Consider the following 15,623-nt stretch of genomic DNA (forward strand, 5'->3'; position numbering starts at 1 on the left):
TTCGATGGAGGATAAAATGCAAGAGACCTGCGTATACTTAGATTTAGGCGCACGTTAAAGAACTCCAGGAGGTCGCAATTTCCGGAGCCCTCCACTACGGAGTCTCTCATAATCATATCGTCGTTTAGGCGCGTAAAAACCCAGCAATTATTAATACTACTGTCATGCATCTACATACGGTTGTCGAGTGGCCGGTATACTTGTCGCGAATCAGCTCTTTAATGGCGTGTTCGTACACAACAAGACGGCATACTTCACCCATCGCTGACAAAACGTAGCTTTAACTTTCAATTTTCTTGTCCTTGTTCACCCTCTCTCGCAGACATTGACGAGTGCCAAGACCCGAACGCCTGCGGCCTGAACGCCCTCTGTCACAACGTACCGGGCAGCTACAAGTGCATCTGCCCCGACGGATTCACCGGAGACCCCACGATCGAATGTCACGGTAGGTATCACTGCATTAACATTGATTGATTGATTGATTGATTGATGGATGGATGGATGGATGGATGGATGGATGGATGGATGGATGGATGGATGGATGGATGGATGGATGGATGGATGGATGGATGGATGGATGGATGGATGGATTCACTGATTGATTGATGGCGATGACGATGCGCAGATGTCGACGAGTGCCGAAACGACCCGTGCGGCGCCAACTCCGTGTGCCACAACCTTCCCGGCGGCTTTGAGTGCGAGTGCCGGCCGGGCTACAAGCCCCTTCCGGGCCGCGCCCACCACGGATGCGTGGACGTGGACGAGTGCCTGGACCCGCAATTCCCCTGCGGAACGCGCGCAACGTGCGTCAACGCCCCCGGAAGTTTCTACTGCCAATGTCCGCCCGGATTCACCGGAAACCCGAAGATCGCCTGCCAGGGTATGCGTGCAGTCCGAATTTCCGAACACTATTGCGCCTCATAGATTTAACGAACTGTCTCTGAAACGCCCTTAACAACTTCTGGAACTACGAACAACGCACGCACTATTATTTTTTTGGCATTTACTGTCTTTTCGATAGAATCAGTGACGTCAGTAGTAGGCTCACGTGACACAACGAGGAAGTAAGCTCGCGAATTGTCCGTATTCAACGGATGTCGATTGTGAATTGTCTCGTAAATGCGTTTTGCCAAGCAGTCACACGCCTTTTCTGTCTTTCTTTACCCATATCTATAATGCGTAACCAGGTGATTTCACTACGATTTTTTTTAATTTTTCGTTTCCGACTGCGTAAGTGGAGATAACAGCGTGCAGCCGGAAACACGGAATCCCGATATCCTCGGCAGTTTCGAAAACTAACCCCCGTATTTTAAAACGTCCCTCCACTCAACGCTTCGCCTTCACTTGAGAAAGCCGATGGGAGCGCCGTCTCTAGGAACGGCAAGTCACTGCATATCAACGATAATCTGTTGCAATTCTTGAGTAGCGCAGTGTCATTTTCAGCCGAGCGGTGGCGCCGTGCTCAACTCTGTCAAGTGTAGGGTGGAAGTCGAGTCGAGGAGCGTTTGTGAATACGGGGGTATATTTTGGTTTGTTCTAGAACAGACCAACATACCCGTACGCGAGGTGACCTTAGTTATAGCGCGAGAACAAAACGACGACACAGAGACAAGAAGAACACGAAAGACTCTGTGTCGTCGTTTTGTTCTCGCGCTATAACTATCGTCATGCTATACCAACTAGCCCAAGCTGCCACACTTCTAACGTGACCTTAGACTCGTGGCTTTACCCCTGTGCGACTCGTATTCAGGAAGAAATTTTGAACCGCTGCCTTGCTCGACTCGACTTTCAATAGCCCCTCTGCTTCATTCAACACGTTCAAGAAGGCACGCGGACGCAATTGTCTACCGCTAAAGCATTCGGCGCCTTCTTCACGCTCGGTAGCAGACGACGCTGTCGTGTGCGTCTGTGTGTACATCGTGGCAGACGTGCCCGGTGCCTTGTATACGCTCAAGGCTGTCGTACACACTTGTTGCGTGTCGTGAAGGAGGCGTCGTTGCCCCTAACAATGGGAGGCGCGCGCATAACGAACCCCGTGACAATTGGGAAAGTCGGAAACACAAAGAAAGCCGCGTAAGGCGAATCCTTCTCGCGTTAATTGGAGCCGCCGCCGACCCGCGCGAGGCCAGCCGCGACACCCGAGTAGCGCGGCTGAAAGCGAAATCGCGTGTGAAGTTGCTGCCATTGTATTGTCGCGCGCAGTCTGCCAAGGATTTGACGCGAGCCGTGCCGCGTCGGTCGCTTCGGTGCCGCGTCGGTTTGCACCGTTTTCTCGCCTTTCGTTCGTATAGTCATTTCTACGCGGTGTCATTGGCTGACACCGCGTAGTGGCGTAAGCGGAGTTTGTTTATTTATTTTCCGAGTGGGGTGGTGGGGTAGGTGTAAGAATAGGAGGAGGTGCTACTAGCCTTTGTGTATGTTCGCACGTGTGTTCGTATGTATGCGTGTAGATATAGATACACGCAAAATCTGAAATACATTTTTTTAGTGTCATGGGGGGGGGGGATGTTTGACCCATCATCCTCCATTTTGGCTACACGAAATACCGCGTGCACAGGGCTCACAAAAAGTCACGTGCCGATTTCCGACTGTGAACTGCGTGTATATTACGTAGCGTGAATGCTTATAAACTTTTTGCACCGTAGCGGTCATGTGCGTTGGCAGGGGCGAAGCCTTCATGAGAATCTTGACTATTATGCTTACAGCTACAGGGTGGCTGACTGGATTCCCAGAAAAGGCAAGCGAGTGAGGGAGAGACAGAAAGTTGGGTGACCAGATGAGGTTATAGAGAAGTTTGCAGGTGTAAAGTGGCAGCAGCAAGCGCAGGACCGAGCTGACTGGCAGAACATGGGAGAGGCCTTTATCCTGCAGTGGCCGTAGTCAGGCTGGTGATGATGTTGATTAGGATGATGATGATGACATTTACTCTGGGATCGGCTCACGCGGTTATGACAGTCGAGACGCGCCAACTATAGGCTGAACCAATCCTCGGGATGTGGAGAGGTGGAGCCATGGGATTTTTCTTTGTTGAAAAAAGCACCCACGACATTTGAGATGCGAGTTCCTTTAAGAAACATAAAAAGGGGAAGGGAGGCAAGTAAGGAAGAACTTGTGCGTTATGTTCTCACCGTCTTTGAGGGCAAGTTGCGCTCCTTTCGCTGCCTTCACTGCTGGGCTGGTATGCATGCTGACTGGGTGTTGCCATTACTGCAATGCAGACATCAACGAGTGCCCGCATGCCTGCGGCGCCAACACGGACTGCACCAACACGGAGGGCAGCTACTTCTGTCGCTGCAAGCTGGGATACATCGGCGAGGCACAGCTGTCGGCCGGTTGTCACGGTGAGCTCTATACGTATAGGCGCACAGGTGTGGGCACGTGCGTAAAATAGAGATAAGTGTGGAGATATCTCGCTGTTCTTACCTCACGAAAAATACTTCTCGAGGATGTTCACTTTGTCCAATGTTGTGATTGACTAGCGTATACGATTTTGTCATCGGTTGTAGTAAAAATGTTTTCTGCGGCCACCTGACCAGCTTCCACATACACGAAAGTATATTACGCTAGAATTATTTGCAAGATACAATTTTCGCCGATCCGTGCACATAACGTGTGAGTAGCAGAGGCAACCGTCCAACAACAAAAAAAATTAAAAACATTGTGTGATTTCAACCCCAGCTTGCCCTAAATCAAAACCACCTACTTTTTTTTTTTTCTGCGCCACTATGAGAACTGGCGTGCGTATATTATCGGCACGTTCGCCAACAAACGCCGTCGTATAATGTCCTTCTCTCGAAGATGCGAAAAATGAACTGTACAAGCTGCACCACCTGAACTTTCGCTCTCTCCTACTTTGCGGTCCGCAGACTTGGACGAATGTTCGAGGCCAACCGCTTGCGGCCTGAACGCGGTCTGCCTGAACGACGTGGGTTCGTACCACTGCGCCTGCAAAGAGGGCTACTCCGGAGACCCAAGGATTCAGTGCCTCGGTGCGTACGCTCCCGTTCTTGAGAACGTTGCTTGCCTGAGCTGCATGCTCGTCCCGGGGAGGGTTTCCATGCAAACGCACCGACGAGGACACACACATGCGTCGTCTTTGATCCCGTCTCATTGTCAGTGCGTTTGACCGCAAACCTGCCTTACGATACTCGTGTTCATCCGCTGCGGTGCATCGGTGCTTCTTTCAGATTGTGCTGACGTGTCTGTGCCTCCTTTTTCCCCCTCTCTCTATCTTCCTCGACCATATAATTCAGACGTGGACGAGTGCGCCCAGAATCCCTGCGCCATCGGAAGCCTGTGCTACAACAGTCCCGGAAGCTACCGCTGCGAGTGTCCCAAGGGTTACACCGGAAACGCCTACCAGTCGTGCGAGAGGGGTGAGTGAGAGTGTATATATAGACGTATTTCCAGCTTTCTGTGTCTAACCATTTCTATATACCCGGCCTGCATCTCGTGAGAGCATTCTAGATAGACTAGAATCGGATGTCTCGTGCAACCTCTTCGAACGGCATCGCAATTCCCCAGTGAGACGCATTTTCGAGGCTTTGTTGTGTTTAGTCTGGCGTTATGTCGCGTTAAGTGGAATATCGGTTGAGATCCACTCGACTGTCGTACGCTGCTTTTGTTAGATAAAGAATACTTAGCCGTCTAGATTGGTACTGAGGTCAAGTCCCGCATTTCCGACGTTTAGCCGTCGAACCGGCGAGTTGGCCACGTGGTTCGCGTTTCTCCCACGTCACGATGCCTTTCGTGACGTGTGGTTTATGTCTATTTCGTGAGCTCTGTGTCCAGTTAAAGTGTCCGTACTCCTGACAGGCCATTAAAAAAACGTAATGTCTCTTTTCATATTTGATGTTTGTATCCTTTTTTTTAATTGCTCCCTTACTGATTAACGTGTTATCTCACTCGATCGTACCTTTTAAGCGCGCCTTCACAGCCATTGAGTCAAGTACCAGCCCTGTGCTAGAATAGTTGTGTACAGCAGGAAGAAAGGGAACGTCAGGATGGCGATAGTCGGTTCTCTCTATTACTATACAGCCACCTTTATGACCGTAAATGGCTGCACTCGCGTTCTTTTCATTTCTCGCGTTGTTGTTGTTTTTTTCTCATGCTTTCGTGCATGCGATCCGCAGACATTGTGGGCGTGGAATGCACGACGTTCCACGACTGCACGGACAATGCCGAGTGCGTCAACAACTTCTGCCAGTGCAAGAAAGGATACCAGGTGTCGCCCAACCAGAAGGAGTGCATTGGTGAGCAAATGTCCCGCTACGAGTTTATGTTTGCTTACATTTTTTTTTTGTCATTGTTCGGCTATCGAAAGTTCGTGTTTGATTAGGCAAGCCGTAGACTGTTACGATATGCCGATGCGCCAGTGAGACCGTCCTATTCATCACAGGGGAAACAAAAAAAGAGGAAGGAAAGAAGCTATCGATGCAGCTACTGGTGTGAGTTTTCAAAAAAAAAAGTAAAGTTGGCCATGTTTTCAAAACGTTCTTGGGAAGTAATGACCAAGTAGTCAATGTGGCTTGAGGCATTAGCTAAAATTTCCTTCCCGTGTAACTCACGAAACGATACCCGGCCCAGACGCGTCAGTGAGGTCGCCAAGTTGTTTGTTTTACCCGCACTAGTTATTGCCGTTCAAAAAAAGGGAAATTATAAGGGAATGACATTTTATCGTGTAGTCTGCGATTTTGGGTGGAGATAATTCACGAAACTCCAAAACAAGCATGCGTAAGACTAATGTCACACTGCGGTTCACAAAGCCCTGCTGAGTATTTCGTAATGCCGCTACCTGGTACCGTGTCGACTAACATATTCCAGGTGACCTTGCGAAGTCGCGCCGGCCTGCACGAAAGCGTATTGACTCGCGGTACAGCGCGCAACGTGTCGCTCTGCTGCGTAAATGTCGAAATAACGGCCTTTTCGTGTGTATACTTACCGCTCGTCGAATGTCTCTTCACCGTTTGACGTAAATACAACAGAGAAAGCCCAACTACAAGGACGCGAATCTGTTTATGGAATTTTTAGAGCGCGAACAAGTGGAGTGAAAATGTTCTACTCCTGTTTCAAGAATTTTTACTGTAAAACAGCTGCGTTGTGTGGCCTCTTACTATCCTATTCTTGCTGTATACTGTATATGCGGTCATTACCAAGTAACAACTCCTGTTTCAAGGGTGCGTCGGGAAATTGCAATGGTGACCGAAATTATTTTAGCGTTTCACCTAAATATTGCACAGTAAACAATAAAGTTATCTTTTGCGCTATGACTAAATATATGTCAATAGGTTGTATTGACGACATTCGACGTTTATTTTTTTCGGTAGCTTACTACTTTTCTGAATCAACCCTTGCTGTAGATTACGGCAAGCTGGTTTCACTGCAATGTTACTAACGCTGCGGCGAAGCTTACAACAGTGGAACGGGTTGTCGGCAGTGAGAACTATTCCAAACACATGGTCTTGACGGTTAGGACATTGCAAAAGTATTAATCAGTTACAAGCCTTGATGTTGCTTTCTTTTTTATTGTGGGGCGGAGGGCAGATTTTAAAATATTTACTCTGCGTACGTGTGCTGCCGGAATCTGCGAATGCACATTCTGCCAGCACACCCACGCTGACGTCACAAACATTCGCATCGTTGGTAGAGGTAATAGTAACCTCTTTCTAATTGCGGCGCCAAGCTCTCTACCTTTATCATTTTTTTTCAGATCGAAATGAGTGCCTGTCTCGTGGCACTTGTGGCCGCAACGCGGCCTGCGTCAACACCGAGGGCGGGTTCCTGTGTCAGTGCAAGCCCGGATTCGAGAAGATACACGCGTCTCCGCAGAGCCGTTGTCGAGGTGCGTATCTTACAGAGCAGATAAACCCCTACATACCGGTGAATTTCATTGTCACACTGATACTTCGAAGCGGCGACACGGCACGCTGACAGATTTGTCTCGGGCATGCGCGCAGATGTCAACGAGTGCCTGACCAATCCCTGTGGCAAGAACGCCAAGTGCGCCAACACGGACGGCAGCTACCGCTGCTACTGCCCCGAACACCTCATCGGGAACCCCAAGGAGGCGTGTGTCTGTGAGTGTGCACGTTCTGCTATTTGCGTGCAGTATGTCACGGGGATCGCTCCTACGGAACGTTGCATTGCGACTTGTGCGCGGAAAGTGAACGAGATGAGTTTTCACGTTGTCGTCTCGTGCGATCGTATTGCTAGTGAACTGAATCGAGGTTTATATTCCATTTACTACTTCCTTGTATCCACTATTTACTCCCTCCATTTTCCTTACTCCCTCCTTGTATCCACTCTACTCCCACATTGTACCTCGTCTATACTCTCTCCGTTTCATTTGCTCCTCTTCGTGTCGAACTTACACCCTCCTTTTATCTCATTTACTCTTTCCTTGGACTATTCCTAGCGCCCTGCGAGATGGTCGAGTGCGGCCGCCACGCCACCTGCCAGGCCAACGGCAAGGAGGCGGCCTGCGTCTGCGACGTCGGCTTCACCTTCAACCCCTCTAACATCCGCGCTGGATGCATAGGTGAGTGTACATGGATGAAAATTAGCGTGCGCTTGCAACATCGACACGCGCGAGATACACGCGCCTTTCGTGCAGCTCTCGAAGACCTAAGTATAGAAAATTTCATGGGGGCTGCGAACTATCCTGACGAACCATGACGGTACATCTATTCAATGAGCATGGTGCATACGGGATCTGAAATGTTCGGGCTAGTAGTTCGTCAGAAACAACAGTCCGGCCGGCGTTATCGAAGTGGCCGTATTCTTGTGAAGCCAGGACAGTGAAAATCTGCACTTTACATCGATCTGTTTATCTCCAGAGTATTCAAAGAGTATCGCGAATTGTCATTTGAACTCCTACTAACCTGCGCGGGTTCCCACTGGAAAAACACTTCATCGACAATAATCGTTCAGTTTTTCGTGGTGAACACTTCCGAAAGGAGGTGCTTTCTGGTGGGAGGGTTCTCTCATGATCTGGGACGCAGGACTACGGTTAGCTTTTACGTCAGTCACTCTAACAGCTATGTATTTGTTGTATCTGCACCATATTGCATTGCGCTGCTCCATATTCTGTGGCGCTGTGACTGCGTTGTATAAGCTAAGAAGATGGAGAGATTGACACGACGTGGTGCCGTTATCGTCACTGTTCTACCATCTACGCTGCTTAACTGTGTGTGATAAGGGGACACCACAAACTGTACAGACAGTCGCACTCCACTGAGTGTCCCTATCCTTCTGCAGACGTGGACGAGTGCAGCGTTCACCAGGGCCCTTCTGGTCTGTGCGGCCAAGGGGCGCTGTGCAGCAACACCCCGGGCAGCTACCGGTGCTCTTGCCCGCCCGGTTTCACCGGCGACCCGTTCCGATTCTGCGAGGACGTCAACGAGTGCGACAGGCTTCTGGGACCCAGCGGTCTCTGCGGACAGGGCGCGCTGTGCGCCAACACGCTGGGAAGCTTCACCTGCTCCTGCCCTCCGGGTTACTCTGGCAACGGACGCGTGCGCTGTCACGGTCAGTGCGCATGCGCGTTTGATCTCCTTGCGACGCAATGTCCACATTCGTCGCTGGTATACTTGCTGCTTTCAGATCTTTGTACTATAGTGACCACGAAATGAAATTGAACCTTCTTTGTAGTCAACACATCGTGACCAAACCTCAATGTGCCACAAATATAGTCGATTCCCTCGAAGTAGGCACTATGAAATTCAACTTTTATTCGACGTACTGCATTTCAGGTTCAATGCCAAAAAAAATAATTTTTCTATGTTCAAAGTGAATACAACCAAAAAAAAATTACGCATACATATTGGGTCAACAATTTCATTCCTTTAGTGCAAAAATAAAGCGTCTGAACGATGGACACTTAAATACTTAACCTCACGCTAATCATGATTAATCACCGAAACTCGCAAAAGCAGCACACCACTTCAGTTGTTTCTTAAAAAACACGATATCGAGTGCCTTGGAATTATGTTCCTAGAATTAGACACATTAACAGACAGTCCATCATGATTAAGATATGTATATTTGTAGGCCGCACTAAGCATGCAGCTCCGCGATTCAAAAATCTAAAGCGCTTATTGTTCTCGTTATGTTGTAGTGGCTATAATGTAGACCAATCTTGGCTCGTCCGACGTTTTCTTCATATTTCTCTCTCTTGTTTTTCTTTTAGTCTGCATTGCGAGAAAGCTCTAAAAAAATTGCCAAAAGTAATGGGCGTTTTTTGAACGCTTAAACTTGGCGCCAGTGAAAGCGAAGGGGCTTACGGCGTTTTCGCAATAACAGCACTCGAGGGCTGACATCTAATCGTACCGCGAGTACTTGGGTTATCTTCAGGAGCATTCTTCACGCACTGGGGCTGGCATTGAATGCAGAAAGGAGGATGTGAACTCATCACTGTATATTTGCTAATGGCCAAATGACAATTGGTGCATAATGTCTAAGCAATGATGTGAAAACGCCGTTCTTGCTAACGGGAAGTCCCCGTACAATCTGATCCCGTAATTTGCCAACGAGTTTTGCAAGCGAGCTTCTCCACACAGCCAATGTGCTGTGTGGTGAAGTTTACTTGCAAAAATTGTTTTGTTATTTTTTATGTTTAACATTACTTTTGTTCATTTAATGTGTTTCTAACCTATTTCTTGCTGTATCACGCTTTCTAAATTGGCGTATTATGTTTTCCTTTGTAAATATAGTAATGCGTTTATCTCGCGCTTTGTTGATTGAGAAATACGTAAAATCGACTGCAGTGTGCCTTCCGCAGCACGTAGTTAACATGGCGGCGCACAGTCGGTTTTTTCGTCCGTGGTTTTTTCGTCCCGGCGCTTGAGTGGCATTTGTGTTCGTTTGGCAGTGTAAAACGAGCAATGGTCGCTTCTAGTGGCCATGTGTGCGGTGCTGTGTTATTCGGACCAATGACTGTTCTTGTAAGAAATTGGGATTACAGTTACGAATCGTAGCATTCGTGTCCTGCTCCTTCAGTTTCGGTTGTCTGCTTTTGGCGGGCTCATTCGTGGTACAACGCCACTGTACGTAAGAATGTCGGCCTTGTATCAGATCGTGTTGCGTTGTGGATCCTGTTATGTTAGTTGTTGCGCCAGCACTCAATTTTATGAGTGATTTGTCTATAGCGATGCTCGGCATAGCACAGAGGAGTCATAAAAGGGGCTGGTTTAATATAGTGGGTTTTCGTTTGCTGTGGTTGATAAACAAAATATGCATTTCTTTCCCAGCGAGGAATACAAGCGTTTTAGTGCGATTTCGCGAACTGTTGCTCTATAGTCATCCTTTGAACGCGTAATGTGCAGATATCAACGAGTGCGCCCAGACGTTTGGACCGAACGGCAAATGTGGCATATCTGCGGTCTGCACAAACACACCCGGGAGTTACCATTGCAGGTGCCCGCCGGGAACATCGGGAGACCCGACTGTCCATTGTAAGCTACTGTGTGCTGTCAGCCATCGCAAAGCGTGTATTTTTGCTCAGGATAGGTTTTATCAAGGTATAAGCGTGACATTTAAAACAGTTGTGCACATTAGTTTGTGAACAGAGCAATGGCTAGCAAGTGAGAGCGAGATCGTTCGCATGGTCATTCACTGTATCAAATTGCTTTGGTTTCCTCATCCCCTACGACCTTCTTGTCATATTTCTCTGTGGTAACACTGTTTTTGTAACCACGAAAAGGTTGCTCATTCTCTGCTTGTAAGGTTAGGGCGGTCTGTCCAACTCTTCCTGCCTCCTCTCCCCACCTGTCAAAATATTACAAGGCATCTTATGTATACACGCATATGTGCAGCCGCCAATTTTTTTTAGCGTGAATGCACGAGCATCGACCACCGAGACTGAAAGTGCCTGTTCCGGGCTTCCTAGCAGCCCGTTGCCGGAACATCATGGCAGAAGAGAACTGCACAGGACTGTTCATCGCGCGCGTGCAAATAATCTCGTTCATTTCAACACCGTGTTTTCAACGCCGCTTATCGACTGGCTGGACGACACTGGTGCGTTCGGGTTTTAAAGAATTGGGCGACTGCATATATAGGAGTATCAGAACCCACCCGACAAAATAAACTCCTGGCTATGCCCCCATCTGGTATCTTGACTCATTATCCCAATTTGTTCTCAGTTCTTTGTTTTCGTAGTTCTTACATTAAAAAACTACTTTGTCATGGGCATTAACTTTGTGCACGTGGTATACGTCAGTATACTTGAAAGAAAGAAATGCATTGGATTAGGGTACCGGGTCAAACTTGTCTAAGAAAGCAGTACTCGAGTGTTCCATTTTTTTTTTTTCCTTCTTTCAGGTGTCCAAGTTGTCCAATGCGATAAAGACGATGCCTGCCCCGGCCACGCTGTCTGCAGGGACCACCAGTGCTACTGTCCATCGCCCAACATTGGAAACGAGTGCCGACGTACGTTGCAGTAAAAGTTCCTTCTCCCTAATACTTTGAAACACTTCGGCATACTGTTTTCGTACTCAGGTTCTCTCCTTTGCTCTCATTCACGCAGATCCCTGTGAAGACATCTTCTGCGGCGCGCACGCGAAATGCCAGCTTGACCATGCAGGCCAGCCTATCTGCGTTTGCGCTCACGGTTTCACCGGCCAAAGCAACAGTCTTCCTGGTTGTGTTGGTAAGCAGGTGTTGCTTCCTTTGTTGCAGATGCTATTAAAGCACCTAGCTGGCCTGCCTTAACGTCTTGGTGGTTGTAGTGTTGCCCTGCTGAGTGTGAAGTCAGGAGTTTGGTTCCCACCGATGTTGGTCACGCGGTAATGGCGATTTATCATAACACGGCCTTTTGGATTCAGGCTTATATTTGTATTAATTCCCACCCTGCATCTTTAATGCCCCACGTGTTGCATTGTGATGTTAGAACTCGTCACATAATGATAGGGAAAAAATAATCTATTTCTTTGATGACATCCCAGCTTCTTAGTATTGGTACTAAAGCTAGTTCATGCTGATTTACTGGGAAGTATCACAGAAGCACTCACCCCACTTTTGCTGACAATTTATTTAATTTAGATATAGGTTCTTGTCATTCCGTAGCAGCAAAAACCAAGATGGTGGCCAAAGAAAAGCTGCGAGGCAGCACTAGGGTGGCTACAGAATCAAAGAAACCATGTTTATTTTGATACTGTAAATGATGAGGTACTCTAATACCTACTCATAGTCACTGAACCCATCGAATGACTCCTTTGAGTCAACGTAAAAATGGAGCATGTAGGGCTTTGGAAAGCTTGGCTGGTAGGTTGTCTTTTGTTTCAATGAGCTGCCATTAACCAGGTCACAAATTTTCTTGGTGCAGACATTGATGAATGTGCTGGAACCCAGCCCTGTGGCCAAGGTGCCCTCTGCCGCAACTTGCCCGGAAGGTTCGAGTGTGTGTGCCCACATGGATATGAAGGTGACCCCTTCAGGGGATGCTTGGCAAAAGGTGCGGCGATTTAATGGTTATTGCAATTCCAACTGTAGTTTCCTGCTCGCCATAATTGTCTCTCACGTGTTTATTGGAAGACATGGCTTTGCATGAAATTCTTTTATGTTGACAAATATCTTGAAATTGTAATCGAGGTTTACTGGTGGCACTCGTATTTCTGCAGAACAACAAATCATCCACGGCTGCTCAACGGCACGTCCGTGCCCTCCACACGAGGAATGCATATCGGTCGACGGACGTAGCCAGTGTGTGTGCCGGCGAGGCTTTACATACGACACGTCGATTGCTAGATGCAGGGGTAAGTGATATTGATACTGAGTATGTGCAAATGTCACAATCCTTTAAAGTTCACAATGAACAACTAGGAGGGAGAGAATGCTGAAGCTAGAATTATATACATCATTTATCACTTATTGTCGGTGAAACTGCAGCAAGATCTAGAAGGTCAGTCACTGTATAGAGACTGACTTCATATATATCACCCTCTTTTCCTTGTTTACAAGACACAATTGACAATACTAGACTCGGTCAACAAGCGTTTTATGCTTTGCTGACAATGTGATGAACACTGAATCACCTTGGCTTAAGTCAGTATTAACTTTTTCTTGCCCCCAGTGGCCGTGGAGACAATTGTGTAGAGTGCCTCTTCATTTCAAGTAAAAAAAAAACTGTCATAGTCACGTTCAGCATAGCATTTCTTGCAACATGTAAGTACTGTCACATAAAAAGATTGGTCAGCTTGAACTTGACCCTACAATTGCGAGAAACCTTGTTCTCTTTTGATGCTATTTCCAAGCACTTATCCTCCTTGGAGTATTGTCATTTGATTTTTAAATCAAGTGAATTGTGGAAGATTTGAAGTACTAATGGGGGCGTGAAGCAGACAGACCACATGAAGAAAACAGGTCGGGTGCCAAATATGTTTAGTCCATTTAATATGTCAAATCAGACAATCTGACTAGAGCTTAGCTTTTTGTTTTAATGAATGCTGTTTTGAAACATTTCATTGCAGATATCAACGAGTGTTCCGAGTTCAAGTCCAGCTCGCCTTGTGGCACGAGTGCCTTCTGCATGAACCTGGAGGGCAGCTACTTGTGCCAGTGCCCGCGCGGCCACGTTGGTGACCCGTACACATCCTGCTACCCGGAGGAGATCGATTGCCAAAAGGACAGTCAGTGCCCCGGAAACACCGTCTGCGTCAAGGACCGCTACCAGAAGGGAGTGTGCGGCTGCAAGCACCCCTTCGTTCGGGAGGGAGAGTACTGCATCAGTAAGCACGCAGTCCTTTTAAATTCGGTGCTCCACGCTTAGTTACAGTGCTTAGATTCCTTTACATAGTAATTCCTTTAACCCTTGAAACAAAACATATCCCAGATCGCCTTGCCTTGAGTTACACTAAAATCAAGGAAACGTTCATATTTGTGACCCATTCATGCTTCGCATTCAATATTAATCTCTTACAAGTGGCCATCCTAATTCATTTTCTCTTTCTATTCTTAATTTGTTGTTATGTGGGGTTTAACGTCCCAAAACCACTATATGATTATGAGAGACGCCGTAGTGGAGGGCTTTGGAAATTTCGACCACCTTATTCTTAATTTGTTAATTGGCTCGTTATTATGTTCAAGTATTATTAAATTTTGTCCCTATATTAGTAATAAGTAATATCCTTTCCTCTGCTCAGCAGAGCTTCTGCGCATACTTTACTTTACCATTAGTGGGCTTCAATATTTTATTCTACTGTAAAATCAGAGCATTAGCTTGAAGAAGTCATGTACAAATGTACACGAAATTGATGTCCATCGTTAATAAGTATGTTCCTTTACAATTCACACACGTGTGCAGAGCTTCTTTATTTTTTTCTATGACTGTGGCTACTCTGAACTATTGTGGTGCCGTCGTAAAAATGGAGTGCTCAGATAGCGTCAATTCGAACGTAGTGCACATGCGATGTTCTTCATTCTGACAAGGATTTCGCTCAACTTGTCACTGTTGCTATGCCAAAGATGAACGAACAAAAGTATTTATTATTTCTTTTTTCACTCACAGTGGTCAGTCGAAACTGCTCGACCACAAACCCGTGCCCCGAGAACCAGGAATGCGTTTTCACCGGACCGAGTCACGGCTTTTGCATCTGCCCCAAGGGATACACTCTCGAGGTCACTGGGGTCTGTCGAAGTGAGTCACAATTGCATGAACGACGCTATCCCTATCACGTCTTCACTAGAAGGTACTGTGCAGCTGACAGTTTCGTGTTGTGCTTCCAGATATCAATGAATGTGAAGAAATCAGCGAGTATTCCCCATGCGGGGCTAATGCTCAGTGCCGCGATGCATTGGGAACATACCAATGTCTCTGCGCACCAGGATATACTGGAAATCCTCGACAAGGCTGCTCTCCCATTCGTAAGCTTTTCTCGTCCTTTTATTATATCAATTCTTGTGAAAATAATCTTGAATGCTGTCATCGATGCAGTTATTAGAAGACACATGCAGCTATTTTTGAAAATCTTGGCAGGCTCGGTATGCGTTCTGTGTGCTCCAAAGCCACGCCAGAGAGCACTCTAGATGATAGTCGTGAAGTATGAATAAGCACTCGTCAGTGAGCAGCTTACTAGACTGACATCACTGCACCACTCACACAACCGTAGACATAGAGATTCCGTAATTTTCGTTTGTATGCCCCACAATTATCTTTTTTGCCTTGCATAGTGAAGCTTTTGGCTTATCAAAACGCCTTGTCAGTCAACTGTTGTCTGTGGAAGTTTCCCTTCAGTTGATTCAAGTGTGTCAGCCCCATCAGCTTGACTGTGGTACACAATTTCGCCTTTCTCCTTGCTTAATTCTGTGTGCAGCATTTGCAGATTGTGAGCACATCTATTGCAATTTTTTTCTGGCCATAAAACGTATACTAGCGGTACGTTTGCCTAGTCCTTCAACAGCATCCTCACAATTCTGTCTTTGTGGTCAGGCATTCGCTGCAGGAACGACCCAGACTGTCCATCGAACGAAAAGTGTGTTCGCGGGCAGTGTCAGTGTCTACCTCCATACATTCTGGAAGGTGACACTTGCAAAGGTAAGCGTTGTCTCTGTACCCATCTTTTTATTTTATTTTTCCTGAAACAGTTTGTTTTCTAAGTTATCAAAAACATAACCTATGTAATGATACAAAG

The 15,623-nt window shown here is 47.1% G+C and overlaps 1 protein-coding gene across 1 annotated transcript in view; it reads left to right on the top strand.

Moving 5' to 3' along the window:
* The window catches only part of LOC119180327 (uncharacterized), a 141,620-nt gene that overhangs the window by 56,233 nt on the left and 69,764 nt on the right, over window positions 1–15,623 (top strand). Inside the window, exons 5-23 of the mRNA XM_075889103.1 lie at window positions 323–445; window positions 626–880; window positions 3,219–3,341; window positions 3,867–3,989; window positions 4,254–4,376; window positions 5,133–5,252; window positions 6,710–6,841; window positions 6,957–7,076; window positions 7,415–7,537; window positions 8,257–8,526; window positions 10,323–10,451; window positions 11,317–11,424; window positions 11,522–11,644; window positions 12,320–12,448; window positions 12,615–12,749; window positions 13,464–13,721; window positions 14,501–14,629; window positions 14,719–14,856; window positions 15,422–15,526. Of these exons, the coding sequence (XP_075745218.1) occupies window positions 323–445; window positions 626–880; window positions 3,219–3,341; window positions 3,867–3,989; window positions 4,254–4,376; window positions 5,133–5,252; window positions 6,710–6,841; window positions 6,957–7,076; window positions 7,415–7,537; window positions 8,257–8,526; window positions 10,323–10,451; window positions 11,317–11,424; window positions 11,522–11,644; window positions 12,320–12,448; window positions 12,615–12,749; window positions 13,464–13,721; window positions 14,501–14,629; window positions 14,719–14,856; window positions 15,422–15,526 (2,766 nt within the window). The remainder of the gene's footprint in view (window positions 1–322; window positions 446–625; window positions 881–3,218; window positions 3,342–3,866; window positions 3,990–4,253; window positions 4,377–5,132; window positions 5,253–6,709; window positions 6,842–6,956; window positions 7,077–7,414; window positions 7,538–8,256; window positions 8,527–10,322; window positions 10,452–11,316; window positions 11,425–11,521; window positions 11,645–12,319; window positions 12,449–12,614; window positions 12,750–13,463; window positions 13,722–14,500; window positions 14,630–14,718; window positions 14,857–15,421; window positions 15,527–15,623) is intronic.

The sequence above is a fragment of the Rhipicephalus microplus genome, chromosome 3 (genome assembly GCF_043290135.1).
Source record: "Rhipicephalus microplus isolate Deutch F79 chromosome 3, USDA_Rmic, whole genome shotgun sequence".
Taxonomy (NCBI): Eukaryota; Metazoa; Arthropoda; class Arachnida; order Ixodida; family Ixodidae; genus Rhipicephalus; species Rhipicephalus microplus.